The sequence below is a fragment of the Callospermophilus lateralis genome, chromosome 13, assembly GCF_048772815.1.
Source record: "Callospermophilus lateralis isolate mCalLat2 chromosome 13, mCalLat2.hap1, whole genome shotgun sequence".
NCBI lineage: Eukaryota > Metazoa > Chordata > Mammalia > Rodentia > Sciuridae > Callospermophilus > Callospermophilus lateralis.
In genome coordinates this window covers 93,755,206-93,777,381 of record NC_135317.1, presented here as the reverse complement: position 1 = coordinate 93,777,381, position 22,176 = coordinate 93,755,206, and the positions used below count along the sequence as shown (strand labels likewise).

General features: G+C 37.6%; 1 protein-coding gene across 3 annotated transcripts; it reads right to left on the bottom strand.

The window, feature by feature from the left end:
* Positions 1-1,784: 1,784 nt before the first annotated feature.
* Ivns1abp (influenza virus NS1A binding protein) lies at positions 1,785-21,093 on the bottom strand. Of its 3 annotated transcripts, XM_076832334.2 has the most exons (15): positions 20,773-21,093; positions 15,166-15,391; positions 13,979-14,107; positions 13,587-13,756; positions 13,371-13,446; positions 11,752-11,925; positions 11,318-11,443; positions 9,847-9,954; positions 6,171-6,300; positions 5,715-5,939; positions 5,091-5,212; positions 4,873-4,999; positions 4,655-4,786; positions 4,378-4,551; positions 1,785-3,691 (listed from the first exon to the last, which is right to left on the bottom strand). In XM_076832334.2, exons 3-15 carry the CDS (start codon positions 14,087-14,089, stop codon positions 3,438-3,440), a joined length of 1,929 nt encoding a protein of 642 aa, XP_076688449.1. In that variant the 5' UTR covers positions 14,090-14,107; positions 15,166-15,391; positions 20,773-21,093; the 3' UTR covers positions 1,785-3,437. The 3 variants fall into 3 exon arrangements, with proteins under 3 accessions (XP_076688449.1, XP_076688450.1, XP_076688451.1); XM_076832335.2 differs by lacking the exons at positions 11,318-11,443; positions 11,752-11,925; positions 13,371-13,446; ... (2 more) ...; positions 15,166-15,391; positions 20,773-21,093 and adding an exon at positions 10,773-10,909; XM_076832336.2 differs by lacking the exons at positions 1,785-3,691; positions 4,378-4,551; positions 4,655-4,786; ... (3 more) ...; positions 6,171-6,300; positions 9,847-9,954 and adding an exon at positions 10,776-10,913.
* Positions 21,094-22,176: the final 1,083 nt, after the last annotated feature.

The following is a 22,176-nucleotide window of genomic DNA, read 5'->3' as shown; positions in this document are numbered from 1 at the left end:
AGCTTTGATTTCAGTTTTTAGTATTATGAATAAAGGTGCTATATATTTACATTCAGGTTTGCTGAACATGTTCCATTTCATTTGATAAAAACCTATGAATTAGACAGTTTGGTCAGAAACTGCCAAACTTTTTCCTAAGTGGCTATACAATTTTGCTATTTTTTCCAGCAATTTATGAGCTACAGTTGCTCTGCATCCTCACCAGAATTTATTATATATTCTTAATATATATCATTTTGGTTTTTATTACATTTTCACAATAATTTATATTCCTATTGGCCATTCACTTATTTTTGTCTTATTTAATTTTTTTACCCATTTAAAATTAGATTTGACTGGGGATATGAATGGGAGAGTATCTGCATAGCATGTGTGAGTCAAATAACTGAACTATACAAATCCTTTGTATTTTCTTGAGCCTGTACCTCAAAGGGTTGGTACCACTTTTGGTTAAGAGAAACAAACATTTGTTTTAATACATAAGAAGTGGGAGATATCTCAGTAGATGGTTAAGCTATTACTGATTGGATGGCTAGATGCATGTGATAGATGCCTTCATCTTTATCTTATTCTTTCTCTCATAAGTCAGGTATTTTGTGTTATGCCCCCTTTCCAGACTAAAATTATACTGTAGCACTTCCCTAGATTCCTATTTCCTTGTACATACTGAGCTCTTGTTTCTTCAACCCTGTCCTGCCCCAAGAAGGTACGGAGCTGTCAACAGTGAAGTCCAAAGCTGGGTGTGTATGTAGTTCAGTGGTAGAGAGCTTGCCTAGCATATGCAAGGACTAGACTTAACCCCAGCAATAGTAGGCTGAAGAACCCATGACAATACTTATAGTTTTAAGACTCTTGAGAACAATTATTCCTTTATAACCAAAGGTATCAATGAATATAATGTTTATAGGACTGAATTTGTGGGTTGGCCTTCCCAAGGACTTGAAGATTCATAGATTGTTTTCTTGTCTTTCCTTCTCTTTACTCAAGTTAAATTGCCTTAGGCATTATGTAGCACTTGGATTCTTCAGATTTGGGGGAACAAACTAAGTGACTGAAGCCAGCTCTGAAGATGCAGAAATGCTCTATTGGGACTGACTCTTTCCCTGACCACTTAATTTAAGAATTTGATTCTAGCAGTATATCATATCCCTAATCAAGGATTTTTCCCTTAAATTATTTTTATGTAGGGAATTCTAAAACATTTTAAATAAATTCATGCCTAAGGATAGCCAATTACTTGGTGAATTAAAGGCAAGTATTTTACCTGGCAGTGGCACATACCTGTAACACCAGCAACTTGGGAGGCTAAGGCCAGAGAGAGCAACTTATTGAGACTCAGACTCAAATTAAAGGGGGATACTCGGTGATAAAGTGCCCTTGGATTATTATCCCCAGCACCCTAAATAAATCAACAAAAAAATGCAAATGTTTTATAAAATGCTACTGTTTTAGAAAATCTAGTATGTTTTTTACATACGATTACAAGAAATCAAAGTTGTGGTGTTATGAATTATATTTTTAAACCATTCTATAACACATACTAGTAAAACCAAAACAAACCCCAAATTTTTAAAAATTATGTGACTATTGTTTTTCGGTTGTTTTCCCCCTCATGAAAACTTGTGTTCAGGAAGATTAGCCATAATAACTTCTTAAAAAATGTTTAGCCACCGAACTCCCTGTTTCGTCATCAATGGTAATGCAGAAAAACTTCGACACAAAGCATTCCCATATATTATTTGCATAAAGCATGTCACTTATGAAATGAAAAGTGATTTCAAGGATTTTAGTGCTGAATCCTCAACTTAAACTTTATTTCCTTGTGCTGAATAGAACAAACACAGATCCATAAACAACAGTCATCCTATTAGGCAAATTCAAATCTAAACTTCTAGTTTTAGTTCAGAGACAGATGGTTAGTCAGGAACTACACAGTAACCAGGTGAACTGATTTCCTTTCTTGGTTTTCTATAAAAACAGATGAGAGAAAGGTGGCAAAGTACCAGAGTACCAACATATTTCAAGAAAATATTCAATTTCTTTTTTTTTCCTAACCTAAGTTAGCTACTGAATAGTCTCTCATCCTACATGGCTCATTAGGTTCCTGTGTTTCATTGTCTGTGACAAGAAAAAACACCTTACATTATCTATTTCTTTCAAATGTAATATGCCAGGTGGGTATTTTCCCCAAATCCTTTAACTCTTCCTCACTGAAAAATTTTTCCCAAAACTTTTAGTAATGAGTACACAAACAACTGGGTATTAATCCCATGGTGCAAGGATTTCCTGCAAAGTACCTTTAATGTGTTTGCATCTGCTGCAAGCATTAGGACGTGCTAAGTTTGGCACCATCAGTTAGGTGTGTAACACTACACATTAGACACCAAATCATCCCCCAGATTTATCCATGAGCAAAAAAAAAAAAAGAAAAACTGAGCAAAAACATAGTTCTGATAAAGGCTGCATTCACAAACCCAACACAGTTTAAACTTTTTCAATCGAGGGCTTCTGTTTAGTATTCTTTTGTTAATGATAAATAAAAGCAGGATTATGGAAGAAGATCAAATACTTCACTGTTCTGCTATATAGTTAAATCTCTTGCTGTATAAACTATACCCTCAACAAATCAAAATACTTCAAACCAGTGTTTCAAATACCAAAAATCATCACTATGTTACTGTTCAGCAACTCCATTCAAAAAAAACGTTGGTACTGCATTCTCAGAAGAAAAAAAAAATGCAGCTGAGCCAAATGCTTAAAAGTTTGCATTCTGAGCATTTAAAAGAATCACCCCACTCTGCATCCTTTAAGATTGCCACTCTGCTTCACTAACTTGAATCTGCCACATTTTACTTCAACAGGTAAAGCACTCTGCTGAGAATATAAAAAGTTATAAAAAGGCAATCATAAAAGATTAAATATTGGTAGGCAAGTTAGCTTTCTTTTAATAAAACAAAAATAGTTATTGTCTTCTATTTAAATAAGTATCTTTTGTTATAGAGTGTTCCAGTTATTGAAAAAGGGCCCTTAAAAAACCCAACTGCCTACATCTTTAAACCCTACCCCCTCTTGCCCCATAATACACATTTGAGGGAAGAGTCAATTAATGTGCAAATTGGCAAAACAAATGTGGAGGAGAGGGGACTTCTTGAAATGATGTGCCCAATCAATTCTTGGTTTATTCTTTTACAATATCAACTTCCAAAAAGTAAAATAACCAAAGAAGTCTTAAAAATACACACAAAAAAAATCATCTTTGCATTCCTTTCCAAACACAAAAAAGTATGTACAGCATGTTTAATAATATGCAATATGCAAAAGCTTTGTGTTGCTGTTAGCAACATCTATACCCACCCACCCTCCTTATTCACAAGTGTACCTCTACTAAACACAATTACATCACTAAGCCTGTTAGTTTGAGAGGGTCTTAAAATGTGTTAAAACTGGAAAATCTTTGTGTAAGGGCTCCACTCATTTGACTCAAGGTTATAGACTTCGACCGTATTCAAAAATTCATTGCCATCAAATCCTCCCACTGCATAAATGGTACTCCCTACAGTTGTGATCCCAGCATTGCTCCTTGGTGAAGTCATATTTCCCATCATCTTCCATTCATTTCTAGTTGGATCATACATCTCCACACAACTGATAGCATGAGAACCATCAAAACCACCACCTACAAACAGTTTTCCTAAAAGAGAAATTAGACAGAGTAAATCTGAGAGGCTAAAGTAATGAAGAAAACCCCCTAGGCCTGTTTTGTTTTCTTTCTTTTTTTGAAATGGGTTCTTGTGGTGTTGTCCAGGCTGGTCTTTAACCCCTGGACCTAAGGGATCCTCCCATCTCAGTCACCTGAAAGCTGGGATTACAGGCACATGCCTATCTGGGTCTGTCTCTTACTAAATGAAACTTGTTGTTTTTAAGTAGAAATGCCTGTTAGTTCTGCCAAAAAGTATTAACTGCCTACATAATGAGGCAATAAGCATTCTCTAGAAGTTAGGGATACAAAATGAGTAAGATGGATAAAAACCCATTCCCACATGAAACTTAGGCAAACTTGGTTGGGGGGACCTGCAGCATCTAAATCAAGTACAAGTCTCACAATTGTTTGTGGTAGTTGCTCTAGGACATTAGGATACTTGCTTTTCCCTGTGGAGCCATAAGCTACCAAGATTCAGCTTTGTTCCAAAAACAATGCTTACTAAATTATTAAGATTATATAATTAGACATTAAGTAAATCAAATAGATGTGAGAGATGGCTGTTTCTAATTCTTAATTTTATAAGCATATAGTTATTATCATTGACATTTTCTTGGAATTTTAGAACAAACTCTTGCCAGTATCTACCCTTCACCTCTTCAAATGTGGACACTTACCATCAAGAACAGCTACCCCAGCTCCTCGCCTCGCTACATTCATGGGTGCAATTAAAGTCCAGGTGTTATTTTCAGGATTGTACCGTTCTACTGTGTTCAGACAATTCCAAGACTCTGCGCCTCCAATTATGTACAGATAACCACCAAGTTCACAGACTGCAGACTGGTGTCTACCTATAGAATCAAGTCAAACCAAGATTACTCCTACAGTTACCCAAACTATGTATACTACACATACTGGTAATGTGTTTATTAAAAAAAAATAGTAATGACTTACGAATGTTAAGAGGAGCACAGCTTGTCCATGACTTTGTTACAGGATCAAATACATCACAATTTTTCAGCCCCTTTTGACCATATGGATCAGAGCCACCAACAATGTATAACTTTCCATTGAGAGCACACACTCCTATGAGAGTATAAAATATGATTATATACTGATTACTTCATTTTCTTATTTAAATACTGGCTATCTCAGAAGAAAAATATCATTACCTGCATTACAACGATTAGTTCTCAACTCTGGAACAGGAGTCCAGTCATCGATGTTTGGATCATACATCTCTCCACAACTCAGGTCATCTGAGTGGCCGTTTGATCCACCTACCACATAGAGCTGACCCTATGCCAAAAGTAGGAGATGAAAATTTCTACCCTTCTGAAGTTATGAGAAAAAAAGCTAAATATGAATTGTTTGTGCAACATGTGCTTACCATGAGTACAGCCATTTGAAATCGAGCTCTTGGTGTTCTCATGGGAGCAAGGAAGGACCAATGATCTGTATGTGGATCGTAGCATTCAACTGTTCGAAGACATTCTTCTCTGTTATAGCCACCTGTAAAAGAAACATCAAGATTAAACTGGGCTAGGCTTTCTAATCCAGAATGGCTTAGAGTATTGTGCACAATGAGAAAAAGTATGAAATATTAAGGACTCATTAGTTGATATTTTAACTAAATGCTTCTATTAGTTGAGAATATGGAATTTTTCATGTAACTGGGAAAGGAAAAATTAGCCCCACTCTATATTGTCTTTTCCTTTTTTTAAATTAGAAACTGATTGGGCATGTGGCTCAGTGCAGTAGTAGAGTGCTTGCCTAGCACTTAAATGCCCTGGGTTTAAGTCCCAGCACTGTGGGGGGTGGGGAACTCCATAGGAAAATTGAAACAAGATACCAATTTTGTTTCAGTTCACAAAACAACAGTATTTACTTGTTATTTGTATTTACTTTGTTATTTGTGTGCATGAGAAACAAAGTACACTAAATCCTTACACCCAAAATGTGTAGGCATGCCAAAAGCCAATAAAAATGCCCACTTACATCCTTTTGGCCTTACCTGCAGCTATGAGTTTGCCATTCATCTCTGCTGTACCCAAACCAGATCGTGCATACTGCATGGGAGACATGGGCTTTTCTATTAGTTCATCTGGCTGCATCTCAAAGCTTAAACTCTTAACTAGTTTTGGAGTACTTGTTGGTGAGCTCTGTGGGCTATTTCGACCATGAAGGAAGATCACACAGAAGATACCATCCAGCACAGCTAGGCACAAGTAAGTGTTATCTGTAAACACAAGAATTCCCCATTAAAAAAGAAGAAATCCTTAACTTTTGATTGCTGCATGATTCTGAATTAGACTCCAGAGTTTCCAGCCCAGACTGGAACATTTTCTACCGTTTTCCAAGTTTAACTGGTTCTGAATTTTTCAGGTAGTCAATTTAAAAGCATTAAATTGACAACACTCCTTAAAAATAGATAAACTGAAGACAAATCTGGTCAGTGTCAGATACTTACTTGAAGTCTTCTCCGAAGCAACGATTTTCCACTCATGCTTAGGGCTTTGTACTGTAGCATTTGGAGAAGAGAGACATCCAGTGGAACTGCTACTTATCTGCTTATGGCCATTCTCACGTGGTGGCTTTTTCTGCAAAATCAAAAGGTAGCTACAGAAACCTAGCCAAAGACCATACCTGGTGTACCTTTGTTACTGAGCTATTCCATATCACACTGCCAAAACACTGAATAGTTTCCACTTATTATAGGACACCTTAAGAGCGCACTAAATCTAACACAAACCACCACTTTCAAATCGACGCAAATTACAGGCATACTTGTATCTCCACTTAATAAGGACACAACTATACCTAACTGGTCTGGTCAGGAAAAAACTCAAACATTTCAAATCACATGCTTCAGATCAAGTGTCGAAATGATATCTCCTCAACAGGGGGATGGGGAGGAGGGAAAAAAAGCAAACTAATTCACATAAGCTCATTTTTTTATATATATATATATATTAAGTACAGAATCTCCCAAAAGACATTCTAAATTTAAAATGGCATTGAGTTAATTGAGAGAATATTTAACCTCCCATCTCCAAGAAACTGTCAAATCTAACTAAAGTATATAATGTATCCTTCATACAATGCCAGCAAAAAGTGAGCAGGCAGAGGATCATCCAGTCTCTCTCAAAATATTTTACAGGAAAAAGTGGCAAACATAAGAAACACTTAAGTGTACTTCTTTATGGCTGGTGTTATGTATAGGTATCATACAGTGGGATTCTCTAGACAATACCATATGAGAACACAAAAATTTTAAAAAGTAGTAACCAGAAATGAAATGCTGAAAGAACCAAATATTCATAAAAGTATAATATACAGGAACACTGACAAAGGGTAAAATGGGCAAAGCTGCCAATTCAAATGATTCTGACAGAAGAACCACATACATTCTCATATATAAACTTCTTTCCATGGCTTTCTTCCAGCTAGCTACTTGAGCCTTTGCCAATTCCAAGGGATATGATCATTTGGAACTGAAAGAGTCAAGAGTACCCTGGGAGAACTGCCAACTGACAGGTATCAGCTTCAGTATTTAACCCACCCTGCTCATTCACTTACTCTGGTGCCCAGGGCCCAAGCACATGGATAAGTTAAGATTTCTAATGGAACTTTCTGTTTCTAGTGAAAAAAAAAAGTCATATAACAACTTATAGAGGAAGATTTGACAGCTACTGGAAGCTGTAAAAAACACTATCAGAAGTCAGGTCTGGGCCATTCAGCAACTGTGGTAAACAGCATATGTGGACTACTTTGAACAAATATAGAAATGTACCATGTCAATGTCATCATTAAATTCCCCTGAGACAGCCTGGTATTATTGGACACTTTATTCATATTATCTCTTTTTCATGAAGTGAAAATAGGTTACACTGCCTCAGATGATACATAAGGCAATATGCTAAAATTAAGATTAGGAATTCTGAGAATGAGGCCCATTCTTATACTGTGACATTTGCCACAGTATAGAAATACTAGGAATAAAATATAAGGTTTGTATATCTAACTTCATCTGTTATTAGGAATTAGAAGGTACATAAAAACCTCATTCCAATTCTTGGGAAGAATGGGTCCAAAGTATCACAAATCAGTGTTATTAAGAAGGTTTACTGAACTATAACTGACAGAATGACTGTGGGAAAAAAAAGGCACTGTAACACTGAAGACTAGTGTTATACACCAAACAACTCAGAAACCCAAGTTAACTCCTTGATAGATACAGTATCTATCCCTCACCTTATTTTATGACTTCCCACAGAAGGATTTCAGAGTTTACAAATTTATTCTGCCTCCAACTTTCTTCTCCTACCTTACGTAGCTTTTATAACATGATTAAATTCTAATCATATTCTTATCTTTCTAATGGCTGCTTCTCAACCTCCTTTTCCTATTCCTGAAAGCTGCAGAAAGAACTCTCATCCATTCTATCTTACAAAATGTCTATTCATCGTAACAATTCACATGGGTCAGGATCCCCACAGTTACTCATATAAATTCTTCTTGATATCTATGGGATATAAAGTATAAGCCCAATCAGGTAGTATTTAGCTACCAGTTTCCAAGAGCAGCATCCTTACATAGATAACTTGCTATCTAAACCCTATCTGCTATATAAATACCTCCAAATACTAAGATTGCTCAAATTTTGCCTCCTCTGTGAAATATTCCTGGTTTCTCACCTCTTGTCTCTACTACAACCTCCCCTTTAGTGCAACTTGTAAGTCTGTATTATTTAACATCCACTCTGATGAGGTCCTAAAAGCAGAAGCTATTTCTTACATTTTTGGGTCCCCATGCCAAACATCATGGCCTGTCACTTATTGGGCATTCAACTTCTGCTTGTTGAAAAAAATACTTTAAAAATGTAACTTAAAATATTTATAGTTAATAGATAAAAATACCTTTATTAAAAATGCACAAACATGAACAAAATTCTCCACCAACTCAAACCCCAAAATTATTTTAAATAAAGATATTAAGCCACTATTACCATAGACCTCCAGAGAGTTAACACTTGGTACAATAACCACACAGGATATTACTATCATTTACCTTCTAATTTTTAAGGGAAAACACTCTTTAATCTGGTTTGACTATTTACTAGCTTATCCTTCATAAATGTGAAGTTGAGTTAAAGGCCAAATTTTAAATACATACTGTATGACCATTTGTATAAATTTCAAACATAGGCAAATGCTAAGATTGCTCAATCTGTTTTGGCAGAAGTTAGGCCATGATATCCTCGGGTTGAGTAGGATTGTGACTAAGAAGGGGTAAACAAAGGCTAAAGATACTAGAAATCTTTTCTTCTTGATACGGGCAGTGTTTATACCAGTTGGTTCACTGTGTGACATTTTAAGGTTTGGGGCTGAAGATGTGATTTCAGTGGTAGAATATATACCTTGCATGTGCTTTGATCCCAAGCACTGGAGGGAAAAATTGTGTACTTCTCTGTATGTTATATGTCCATAAGCTACATGGGTTCATACCTGAAACGTATGTTCTATGTCTGAATAAGCATGTGTTTACGCACTAAAGGAAGAGGGAAATGAAACTGGACTTTATAAAAGGCAAAGTAACTTCATCAGTACAACAGAACCATACTACTTTAGTTCATTTTGCTCAAGAAAACATCTAGAACAAGTAATAACATAGGACGGACCACTTTTAAGTTTATGCCATTTCTAATTTCAAATAACAAGACATCAATAATTAAAGAAACATCCAATATTTCTTTCATAGCCATCAACAACTCAAAGAGTCCTCCTGCATCTCTATCAAAATTGGGTTTATTAATCATGCCTGTTGCAAACAGCTAATTTTTGTAATCTAACCAAAACAAAATATTTCTGTATTGCTTCAACTTACTGTGCTTTTTTCTTACTACTTGTAAATCCTACTTTATGAGAAAAAAAAATCTAAATGGGATTTTCTAACATGGTGAGTTAACTTCTTTTCACATGGCAAAAATGCTAGTAACTCTGATATGCTTCCTTTCTCCCAAAAATGTTTCTGTCCAGTCATACCAATAAAATTCGTTCACTTTCCTTTATTAAAGGAAAATTTAAGTATTTCATAAAATTGTCCAAATTTTAACCTGAGGTTACCTCAGACTGTGCAATGTGTACCTGCACAAACTGAATGTGGTCATCATCACTGCCAAAGACCTCAGCCTGTCCATCTAGTAGGTTCCCATCAAGCAGCTTGTGATCAGCTGAGTAGTACAAGGTTTGAACCTGCAAAACAGCAACAGAACACCCATGTGGCTACTGTCACCATGGCTACTCCACTAGTATGCAGATTACACAAACGCCTCAAGGTAACCTCCAGTGTGGTTCTTGAGCTTCTTGACTTCTTACTCTGGCAGGATTCCGAAGTAAAGAAAAATACATGTCATGGTGGTAAAAATTTAAAAAGCAAAAACAAAAAAGCAAAATCAAATACAAAATCTTCCAATACTGGCTGAAGAGTCCTTGGCTTGACTGGCTTGAAAGAAATCTTCATTTGTTTCATAGCTTCTATCACATTAAGAAAAAAGGCACTAGTACAATTTATAGACTCTTAAAAGAATATACATATTTACAAAAAAACTACTGAATAGTTTACACCTTTGAAGATAAATGGTCTGATTTCTATAAACATACTTCTCTCCTGTAGGTAATGTCAAGAAAAACATAAAAAAAAAAAAGCAAAAATTCAAGCAAGCTGTAGTTATCCTCTTTAACAGATGCAAATACATGGCTAGTGCATCTTATAAGTGGGAAATCACAGAACTTACTGTTAGCCTTTTTAGAACATGATGACAACAGTATTTTTATAGGACTAACAGATTTGGTAATCCTTTATTGATTCTGAAAGGTTTATGGGGAGCAATAAACTCAAGGTTACTCCACTGCTCCACCTGTATATTTTTAATTCCCACCATTTCTGTATCAATTTTTTTCTTATGTATTTTTTAAAAGTAGCCCAAGTTAAATGAGTGACTTTATGTATTAACAACACCATTGAAAAACACAAAGCTTTAGAGATAAGAATCCTGTAAAGGAGTAAACACCATTAAATCATCATCGTTCTCTGCCCACAGCGGATTTTTCTTAGGAGAACTGGGGCAGGACTGCTGCTTCTTTACGTGTCAATACACTTGAGGTTTCTTCTTGTTTCTTCAGTCTTGGGTATCCTAGTTTTGTTAATAAACCTATGGGGAGATAAACCAATGGGGAGGAACAACCATTAGAAGCTTTACCTACTTGTCAAACTTAAAGCAAAAACCTGTGAAGAAAAATTAAGAATCTACAGAAAACTTCAGTACCACCTCCCATTTCTAAAGCAAATTACATGCTACTTTAAAGAAAGTTAACAGCACATAATAAGCAAAGAAATTTTTTTAAAAAGAAAAAAAAAAAAGAAAAGCAGAAGACCAAACTGAACAGTTCATTCAGCTCACCTGGACACCCCCCCTGTTTCTCAGCTTAGGGGTACCTATAGCAAAATTTAAATTCTTTAGGGTCATGGTTATAAAATAAAAGTGAAAGGGAATCCTTCATGTTATAGCAAAATAATTTTTAAGAACTGTTCAATCCCATTTACTTTAGAACTAACCTCTTCCATCAGCTCTTCCAGACTGTCTCCATTCTCCCAGATGCTACGCTGCACCCAGTTGATTACCTTTGTATACAATTTGCCATTGCTGGGCAAGCAAACATTATCTTCTAGCATTACCTCCAACTAGAGATGAAAAAACAATGACACACTGATCAGTATTAAAGTGCTAGTTTTTAGTTTAATTCTCAATTTTATAGTGAAGTTGTCATAGATACCCAAATGCATTACATACATTTACTCTAAGTAACCAAAAAACAAAGGAAGTAAACTAACTGGCAGGTGGAAACTCATTACAATGCAATGAAACTCATTACAATTTCAATATATTACTGTTTTCATAACCATTATAACTCACTTACTTCAATCATCCACAAAGATTCTGTGCATAAAACTAGATAGTATATAATTCATTATTATGTTGTAGTCTTTACCTTTAGTCGGGGAAGCTTAAGAAATTCTTCCTCTTCTGAAATTTGTAACAAATGCTCCTGAATATAAGCATCAACCTTATTCAACAAACGTGAGTCTCCCATACAACTTGCAAAATTTCGGTAAGAGATGCAGCTGGTAATATCCATCCGAGACAGTAAATAATCACCACAAACCTTCGAAAGAAAATAAATAAGTACCAACATTTTTATATATATATTCTACAAACTATATTCAATATGTTAATACTAGGTGAAAATATATAAAGAAGAATAAAAAATTGCTATCTTAAAATACAACAAATTTAACAGTGGGAACAACACACATACAACTGACAGACATCAAAGAATGCCATACAATGCAGCTTTTTAAGGATACACGTGACAAACTGAAAAGGTAAGCAGGGTTCAGAAGTATTTAACTAGAATAATTAGCTGAGGTTTCATGAAAGGCCCTATCAAAACTGCTCTACAAAAGAGATGAATGATGTTGATGTTGAGTGTAGAAAGTAGGCAAGAGGCTACAAACAATTTAGTATGGATGAAGCAAAAGATAAAACAATTAGGAAATAGTTTTGGAAAAACAGCAACTAAATTGGGAGTATCTAGAATGCTAAACTTAGTAATGTGCTATAAATCACAGAATTTTTGAATAGAGAAGTGGCATTAGAAGAAGCAAAATATGGCCAGATAGTATTTTAGTCTTCTAGCCATATTGTCTATCATAATTACTCAAACAGCTGTATGACAGTTGTAGATCCTATGTAAATGAATGAGTGTGGCGGTGTTCTAATAAAACTTTGTAAAAACAGGGGCCTGGATTGTGGCCTGCAGTTTACTGACTTGTATTAAGAGAATTAAATGCCTTTTTCCCCTATAATTTATTAAGCACTTCTAACAGGCATTAAATTCTAGGCAGAATACTTTTAAAGAGGAACCAAGATGTATAGAAAAACAGAACTAAAAGTATGAATTATATGCTTACTCTTGGGAAAAACAGATGAATATTTTAACTCATGCTATCAGAGACTGCAATATACCTCTTCAACTCCTTAGCACATTTCACTGGCACAGCTCTGGGATGGCAATACGGTTTTCTAAAAGTGAGATCAGCCCAAAAGGCCTAAGTCCATGCAGCTGTGGGAGAGCTAGTTTTGTGGTTTTGAGTTAGTTACCTTATAGTAGTCAGTGGTAGTACTACTACCTTATAGTAGTCAGTAGTATATTAGTCAGTGTATAATTGTGCTAATTAATGAATGCTGCCAAAAAATAAATTGACCCCCAGACTAAATGTACTATATCACTGAATTTCCTAATACCCATATGTCAACCCTAAAGAAAGTGTTTTGGTTTTTTAAAAGTGCATTTGGAAATAACATCAGATGGAAAAAAAAAAATCATTAAAAAAGGAGAAACAAATATATCTACCATGCCACAGAAGACTCTCAAAAGAGCAAGACATTAGCCCAAATTAGTTAAAACAAAATATTTAGTTCTCGGGGAAGAAGGGCATTTTCAAGTTTCTGAAACTAACAAAATGTTTTATGATAATTTCTACATTCTGATTATACAAACTCTCTAGTAATAGAAACCCTTTTATATATTTACTTCTGATATTCTACCTGCTTTACTCGGTCCATCTTCAGCTTTTTTGCTGCAGAATAAACATCTTTCACCAATTCCTTATCAGCTTTCAACCTATTTAAAAAAGAAACAAAAAACAAGCTCTTTATATGTATGATACCAAGGCCTTAAAACAGACTATTTACTTGAACAGATCTAGAGAGACTTGGAATTTTATGATGATATTGCCTAATTATATGGCTTAAAGTACTTACTGAGCAGTGTAGGCATAATTCAACAAGACTTCAACAGCTTCTGGATTGAGATCATCAAATTTAACATGAGAAACTCCATGAGGATCACTATCACTATTAAAGATTTCAAATAAATAGGGACTGCAACAAGCTAGTACTGCTCTGTGTGCTAACATCTCATGACCACAGACCTGAAATTATGAAAAATTAAAATTAGAAGTATTGTGACTTATGTACTTCTCTAGATAATTACAAAACACTCCAGCCTCCTTTATCATACATTTTAGGTAAAGCATTCTTTTAAAAAGTCATTTCATTAAATGCCTATGGGGAAAAAAAACAAAGCAAATCCAAGAATTTAACACTTTTTACTAAAAGATTTAATTCTACAGGTTTCCAAATAATTTAAATACCTGAAGTCGAACATCACAGAACTGGCCACTTTTCCTCAGGGCATTTAATTTGGCAACAGAAGACTCAATAAAATTTTCATCTTCAAACATCAAATATCCATTGGGAATCATTTTTCCTTATAAATTTGGCTAGACACCAGAAAGAAAGCTAAGTTACCTTTTTTGCAAGAAATGGTTTTTTAAAAACTCATATATTAATGTGGTGCCTTTCTCAAAATTCCATCCCATCAACAACATGTAAAAATTTTATTACACAAAAAGCTTGGTTAAAACAACATCAGTACTGAATACCCAAGTTTTTATACCCCCATACTCTGATCACAGATCTTTAAGGATTCATACAGCAGTGGGTATTTCAGAAGCATGAGCCAGGTTTCCATGCCCATTAGCATATTCATTCAGAGGGGAAGAAAATCAAACTTCATGCTGCCCAAGCCCATAATAAGCAACCTAAAAAGCCTGAAAGAATGTGAAATAGCCATCTCATACAGATTTCCTTGGGATTTGTGTTGCTGCCATATCTTTACTCACAAATGAGAAAAACTGTTATATATCCCAATCCTGTACTTTCTCAGTTTCCATTAAGGACTCTCAATTGGAGATTACTCCTCAAAATTATGTATAATCAAAATTTAAATGGGAAATAACAGCCTTCTTCCTCTGTTCCCATAACACAATTAAAAGTCTTGGTTCCCTATCTGCCAGATGATTTTTTTTTCCTCCAAATGTTTTAAAGTATAGAAAGTAGTGAGATTTCAAAAGAGGAACTTTATGCTCCCTTTAAGTTTCTCGTATTCTAAAGAACTTATTTCCTAATATTACATAATTGAAACTTATGTTCTTTAAACATTTTTACATTTCATTTATAAACAACTAATGATTACACAAAATATATCATTAAAAAATAGTAATAGGAGATTCCAGTTTGAGGTAACTTATTTTATAGAAAGGAAAAATACAAAAAATGCTTTTTCACTCAAAGGTTACTGACTTCTCCGCCTTTTAAACATTGTGAAAGGCTGCTACTGTATTCAGCACAGTCTTTAGAAAAACACTGTGCCCTTTTTGGGCAGGGGACGTAATGGGGATCCAACCTCATATATATTAGGCAAGTACTCTGCTGCTGAGTTGCATTCCTAGTCCTAACACTGGGTCAATGCTGGATTAGACAGTGGATATTCACTTACCTACTACACTGGAAGAAATGTATTACTGGGAATGCAAATAATCCAAAGGCAAAGGAGTGATGAAATGAAGCACTTAGTCAAGGTATGAAGACAGGTAGCTGAAGTAAAGGTAGATGTGTCTTAAGCTCTAATGGTGGTTCCAAAACTATCAGGCTTGAAAATGATGTAATCAAGTCCTTAAAAGCTATAGACACGAATTTCTTCTGTGACAAAGATGCATCATAATCTGAAACAATGACAAAATTAAGTTAGACACTCAGAATGATCAAAGCCTGCCAATGATCTTTAAGAGATTTTAAAGTAAATGGCAACAATTTCCATACTACATAAAAAATGTTGGGCTGGGGATGTGGCTCAAGCCGTAGCATGCTCGCCTGGCATGCGTGTGGCCCGGGTTCGATCCTCAGCACCACATACAAACAAAGATGTTGTGTCCGCCAATAACTAAGAAATAAATATTAAAAATTCTCTCTCTCTCTCTCTCTCCATCTCTCACTCTTAAAAAAAATGCTAAAAAAATTAAAAATAAAAAAATGCTAACAATTATACATAAACACTTTTCACATAACTTGCAACTACTCACATGATCTTAAAAAAAAAAAAATCCTTCCCCAGAAGGCAAGAGATAATGTTTCATTGTTTGAGTCTCATTGTGTTGTATATCAACTTGTATTAAGTTGACTTGTATACCCAATTTAATAATATAAATATTCCTTAACTCTCTTTATTATTAAATTCCAACTAATATGCAAACATGAGATGTCTGTTCTATAAAATTGTTAAAACTTGATATGCTGTTCTCCCAAATGTGCTTTGAATGTCCTGGCCTCTGTACTTTTTTTCAAGTTTTCTTTTTTTTCCTACCTAGAATTCTGGTAGAATACCTTTGCCAGATGAAATCTTTTGGCCAGTCTCTGCCAAATCCCCACATCTGACAAGTAATTTCTCCCATCTTCCACATAGAACCCTCTTCTGAAAGGTTACATGTGGGCTTCCAGCTTGTCTGTCCTGTGCTCTGCTTCTAGGTACAAGCTTGTCTTCCTTGATTCAACACCCAACTGAAACCAAAGTTTCCATTTTGTCTCTTTTGTATTCATCCAATCTCTCCCTTTAACTAGCCTAAAACCTCAACATAAAGATGAGTAATTTGTTGAAATAAACTAGATAAACAAAAAGTATTCATGTCTGTGATTTGGGTGATGATTTTTCTCACATATAATAATAAAATTCTAATGAAATAACCAAATCAAGGCAATGAGTCCTCCTACTTTACTCTCCCTCCCCCTTCGCTTTCACATGTCATCAATTATTAGTATCAACTTCTTATGACATTTAAAAAAATCAACTGAACTAAGTAATTATGTGAATACTTCAAAAATTGGACATCTTAAAATTGCTTTGCTTTATATATCAAATCCACAATTCGAAATCCAACAATTATGTCTAAATGAATCACTTGCTCCAGAACTCCAATGAAGGCCAGTCAGTTCTAATTCAACAAACTTATTGTATTAGTTTTAATTTGTGCACAATCTGTAAGTAAGCTTGATTCCATATGCCCTAACTGTTTTTCCATAACTTAGGTTTCATTTCAAGGAAACCCAAGAATTCCAATGCAGTCTGGGACTCCTGTTAATGCTCAATGCTTACTCCTTTGTTAAATCTGTATCATACCATTAGGCAATATTAATTTCTTCTGCTTTTATGCTTTCATCTAGATTGGCTATAGCCTCAGCCTAAGAAACTAGTTTTAACAGATGTTTTCCAAATACCCATGGCTTCACCCATGTTAGACAAGCACTCTACCACCAAGACATACCCAGCCCCTGCCGTGAAAATTATGTGATAAAACTATATCCTTTAGCCAGGTGAGATGGCACACACCTGTAATCCCAGTGACTCAGGAGGCTAAGGCAGGAAGATCATAAATTTGAGACCAGCCTGGGCAACTTAGTGAGAACCTGTCTCCAAATAAAATGAAAAGGACTAGAGATGTAGCTCAGAGGTAAAGTGTCACTGGGTTCAACGCCCAGTAACAGGGGGGAAAAGTAATAATAAAATATATCCTTTGAAAAGCCAAAATACTGTTGAGATTCACAAATATATTAAACTTTGACCACTTTTTTGTCAGCACATATTTGCAAACTTGTCTTGTTCTGAGAATATAAATGGCATCTATTATTTGACTACTGAATGTTCCTCCTCAAATTTATTTTAGAAAACAAGTAGATGGTTATAATTACTGCAGAACTTTAGGAGAAAACAGAATTTTTAGAGCAACTCTTGGCATATAACTTTTCGTAGACCCATGTCTTAACAAGAACTTCATCTCTTTAATTTTCTTCTCGTCAGTACAACACTACTTAATTGTAAAAGCTAGTTGAAGTCCAGATGACATGTATATTAATGCAAACTTGTTTTTGAAAGTTCATGTTCACTTTCATTAAAATAAACTTGGGCAAATCAAGTTTTAAACTCTTCATGAAATTTTTAGATCCTATTTGGTCTATAAAACTGAAGCACAACAATAACTTGCAGGGAAAAAAATGGGGAAAATTAATTTTTTTTTGAAAAGCCAGACCAAAAGCCCAACTATCCCATAGACATAAAAGAGCATAAAAATTATTTTGCTGGGTATTTAAAATATACTTTCAGGTAATCCACTTTAAAAATTAAAACTAGCATCAAATATATTTCAGTTCTTTAGAACAGCCAGTGTAAGAAATGGAAGGCAGAAGACTCATAAATGAATAATTAAACAACTTTAGTATAGTATCACTCAGAATTTCAGAAGTTACCACAGCCCAGAAACATTAGCTTAAGTGACATACAATTCAACAAGTCTTAAAGAGTTGTGAAAAAGGCAGGCACAAATTCTGACCATCAGTAAGCGCAATATAAAACTTATCAAATTTCAAATTTTCAAAGCATTCTTAAAAGCTCAAGGTAAATTACAACTACTTAGGTGTAAAAGCAATTTTTGAGGCAGCCAAACTACAAAGTAAAATAACATCCCCCGCCCCAGTGGTGGGGATTGAACCTCTCATCATTGAATTACATCCTTAGCTCACTTTTTAAAGCCAGAAGCTACAGCTTCCTAGTGACACCTCTACAACCACTAATACCAACCATTATCAAAACTCACCAAACTCTACATTTTTAAACACATGGTTTTGTAATTCTTTGGTTACAACACAAATATTTGTGGTACCAAACATATGGCAAGGCACAAACCGGAATGGAATGCTTGTAACACAATGGAGTTGACTCAATTCCTCAGTGTTGAACACTTTACAAAAGGCCAAACAGTGAAAACAGCTCAAACAAAGAGGAAAAAGTATGACAACACATACATTCCAGAAACTTCACCATTTTGGTTTCAATGGAACTGCAGATTGCAGGATGCATATGGTAACTAGTGAAAGAGGAAGTAAAAGACTAATTCCAAGCTTTATTTTTTTATTTTTATTTTATTCTTTTTTTTTAGAGAGAGTGTGAGAGAGAGAGAGAGGGAGAGAGAGAGAATTTTTTAACATTTATTTTTTTTTTTAGTTTTTGGCAGACACAACATCTTTGTTAGTACGTGGTGCTGAGGATCGAACCCGGGCCACACGCATGCCAGGCGATCGCGCTACCGCTTGAGCCACATCCCCAGCCCTAATTCCAAGCTTTAAACAATACTAAGTATGGAGACCATATGGAGTATTTAAGTGAGGAAGCATTAGAGTAGAAAAGTGGGGGCATTGTCTGTAGGAACGGTCAAAACATGGGCAACAGGGCAACCAAAGGAGGATTCTGCACACCCATGCATAGTTAACTAAGGCAGTGAGGATATAAGGTATTTTAGCTGGGATGTAGTGGCCTCAGTAATCTTTTAAAAAGAATTTATGAAGCAAAACCTTGTTTTTCATTTGCTGCACAAAGAAAAATAGGAAGGAAGGAAAGTGTCTGGGACTTTCTAATGCTGAGGTACCTGTTGGACATGCAGGTTGTAAGTGTAAAAATATTGGTCTAGCTTTAGAAGTATTTAGAAGGTGAGAGTTGACATTTACAAATTAAGATATACATGGATTTTCTTTGGTTCTAACTCTCCTATTCATAATACTTCAATTTACAGCGTCTAGCACCACACTAGGTAGGAGGATCCTAACCTTTAAGAAACTCTACCTGCAGGATTTTAGTACATAATCATACTGCTAAAAAGTTAATAATTTTTTAGGGGTACCTCATTCTAGTATCAATGATTAGGATATTTCTCTAATAGGAAAACATTTAAATCAAAAAAATGTACTTGCAAAACCACATTCAATTGCCATCTAAAATATCCATCAAGCAAAAAAAACACAACTCCAGCTTATTTTTAAGCAAGTAGCCAAAAAAGTATTTAAAACGGGGGGAAAGGGGAGATGTTAGAACTGCAAATTAAAACAAAGGTTATAGAAAGTAGTGCCTTAATTGACTAGAGATTTTATCTATTAAGAAAATAGGAAAACTACTCCATGTTTCTGGTTAGTAAAGTCCCATTTACATCTAGCTAATAAATTATACACGTGGCTCTTTGAACCATTTGATGAATTGTTTGAAATGTCAGCTATCTCAAACCATTTCTATACTACGTGTAAAGAAAAAAGTAAATGTACTTCTAAAGCATCTGTGGTTCAAATTTCCCTATGTTTAACTTTCAGTTTGATATTGTCTGATGACTTCCTATCCAGAGCATATGACAGAGACACTTTGTAAAATGCCTGGAAGGACGAAAAAGGAGCAAACCTCTCCACCCATTTCATTTGCAAAAAACAAAGTGGTCAGCGCCCCCGAGTGAGTGGCCGATCCGGCAGCCACGGGTCTCACTCAGAGCGCGGCCAGGCGGGCGCCCACTCCAAAGGCTGCGAAGCGAGGCGCCCAGCGACCGCACACCCCCGCCCAGGATTGGCCAGCCCCGCAGTCATTCAGCGCCGACACGTCAGGGCAGCCGCTCCCTCGCTCCTCCCGCCCCCTTCTCCCCGCGCTTGGCAAGAAAAGCGGGCAACGTGGAGCGGGAACAAAGGACCCCGCGGCCCACGGCGATCGGGGTCTTCGTGCCACCACACTCCAGGTCCCAGAACCTACGCGACTGGAGACCGGTTCCCTGCCCACACGCGCCGGGCCCCAGGTCGTCTCAGAGACTGGCGCCCATACCCTGTGCTAGGCGGCCGTTCCTGACAGGGAAATCGCAGCTTCCCGCGCTCTTCTTTCGGCGGGTAGTCAGTCCCGCCCTGTGGCGCCCTGCCCCAAACCCCAATGACCCCTCCAGCAAAAGCTTCTCTTTCCCGCCGCCACTCCCTGGCTTAGACAAGGTCCCCGAGCTGCCCTGAGGAGCGGTCGGCGCTCGCCCTGGGCCGCCAATACGACCTGGCAACCATGACAGCACCAGGAGCGAAAGTCCGCGCGCCGCCCGCTTTTCCTACAGAGTCTGGCGGCAGCGGCGGCTTGGGGCGGCCCACCCCGAGACCAGGACAACGTTCCGCACCTCCCACTATCCTCCCGGCCGCCCGCGCCATCCCCTCCTCTCGGATCCCGGCCGCGCCCTCTCCCTCCTCCGCCGCCGGTACGACCAGAGCGTATTACCTGGTTCATCTCTAAAGAGATGGAAAAATTCATCTCTAGAGCTTCGATGGGGAGCAGGAGGAAGCGGGAGGGAACTGGCCCAACGGAAAGCGCCTCGAGGCAGCGGAGGGGGGCAGCGATCCAGCGAAAGAACGAGCAGCCAGTCCGCGGCGGCTACAAGAAGGAGGCAGCGCCGCGAAACGACTCCCAACAACGAGCTCGCTCGCTGGTACAGCCGCGCTGAAGCAGCAGGCGGAGAAACAGCGCAGCGACTGACTCAGAGTGACCGACCTCCACGCGAGTCCCGGAGACACTGCCGCCGCCGGCTGCACTCCCGCGCCGCACCCCCTCGCACGTCACCACGTGCGCCGCCGCAGCCGCCGACGCCTCCCCACCCGCTTCCGGCTAGAATCCATCCGCGAATCACAGGCCAGCTCCAGAAAGATCCCGTTCTAGGCCCCGCCCCCACCCGAGGCCCCGCCTTCCTCCGCCCCGCCCTCCTCCTTCGCAGGCGGGGGCTCCTTCCTTCGCAGCTCAACTCATCTAGGTCAGCGCAAGGTGATCTCCGGGAGGGGGGCCGTGCAGCATTCCCGCCCGTCCTCGCCCCGCACCCTCACCTCACGGTTTTCGGACTGTCTGGGAACTGGTTCTCCCCTGCCACTCTCACCTGTTCTGCCTTCCCCTAGAGGCACAATAGCCCGAGAGAGCAGACGTGGGCGATTAGATTTCTCGGCGTCAGGCTGACTTTTAGGCAACCGCCCTAGACTGGATTTGCCCGCAGTGGACTTCAGCAGTGCTTGGGCACTAGTCCATGCCTTCGGGATGGAGGGGAGTGGGGGTGCGGGGGGAAGAGAGGCTCTCTGGGAAGAGGGGGTAAATCCTTCGTTTGGCCTGCTTTGAGTGAGAGGATTCTGTAACTTCGAAAAAGCAATTGAAGGGGCATAATATTATCAGTGTGCTGTAAAAACCTGTTTACTTCTCTAATTTTTCCCTGGGTTTCTCCTCTGAAAGCCTCAGCTCTTTACTGAAAGAGTCAGTTCTGTACTGGTCTTGCCCTCTTTCGGAAAACAGCCTTGAGAATAAGTAGTCCCTTTCCTAACCTCCTAGGGCCTTTTAGGCTAGGAGCACCCCCATCCCCCCCATGCCCCCCAGACAGAAGTCAAATCTGTTACCGTGAAACGTTTTAAGCTGTGCTCTGGCATCAACTTCCTATGACTCTGAAGGGCACTCGGGAAAGTTTTCTTGATTGAAGGTGAGGGATTGGGTTCTTCTAGTTTAATGTCGTTAGTTTATGCGGATTTGTGGAGAGCACTCCAGCAGTCTAGACATAACTTTGTTTGTATTTGATCGCTCAGCTTAATTTGTAGACATTTCTAAGAACTCTTTGTTAATACTTCCTACCATTCTTTACCATTAACTATGTAG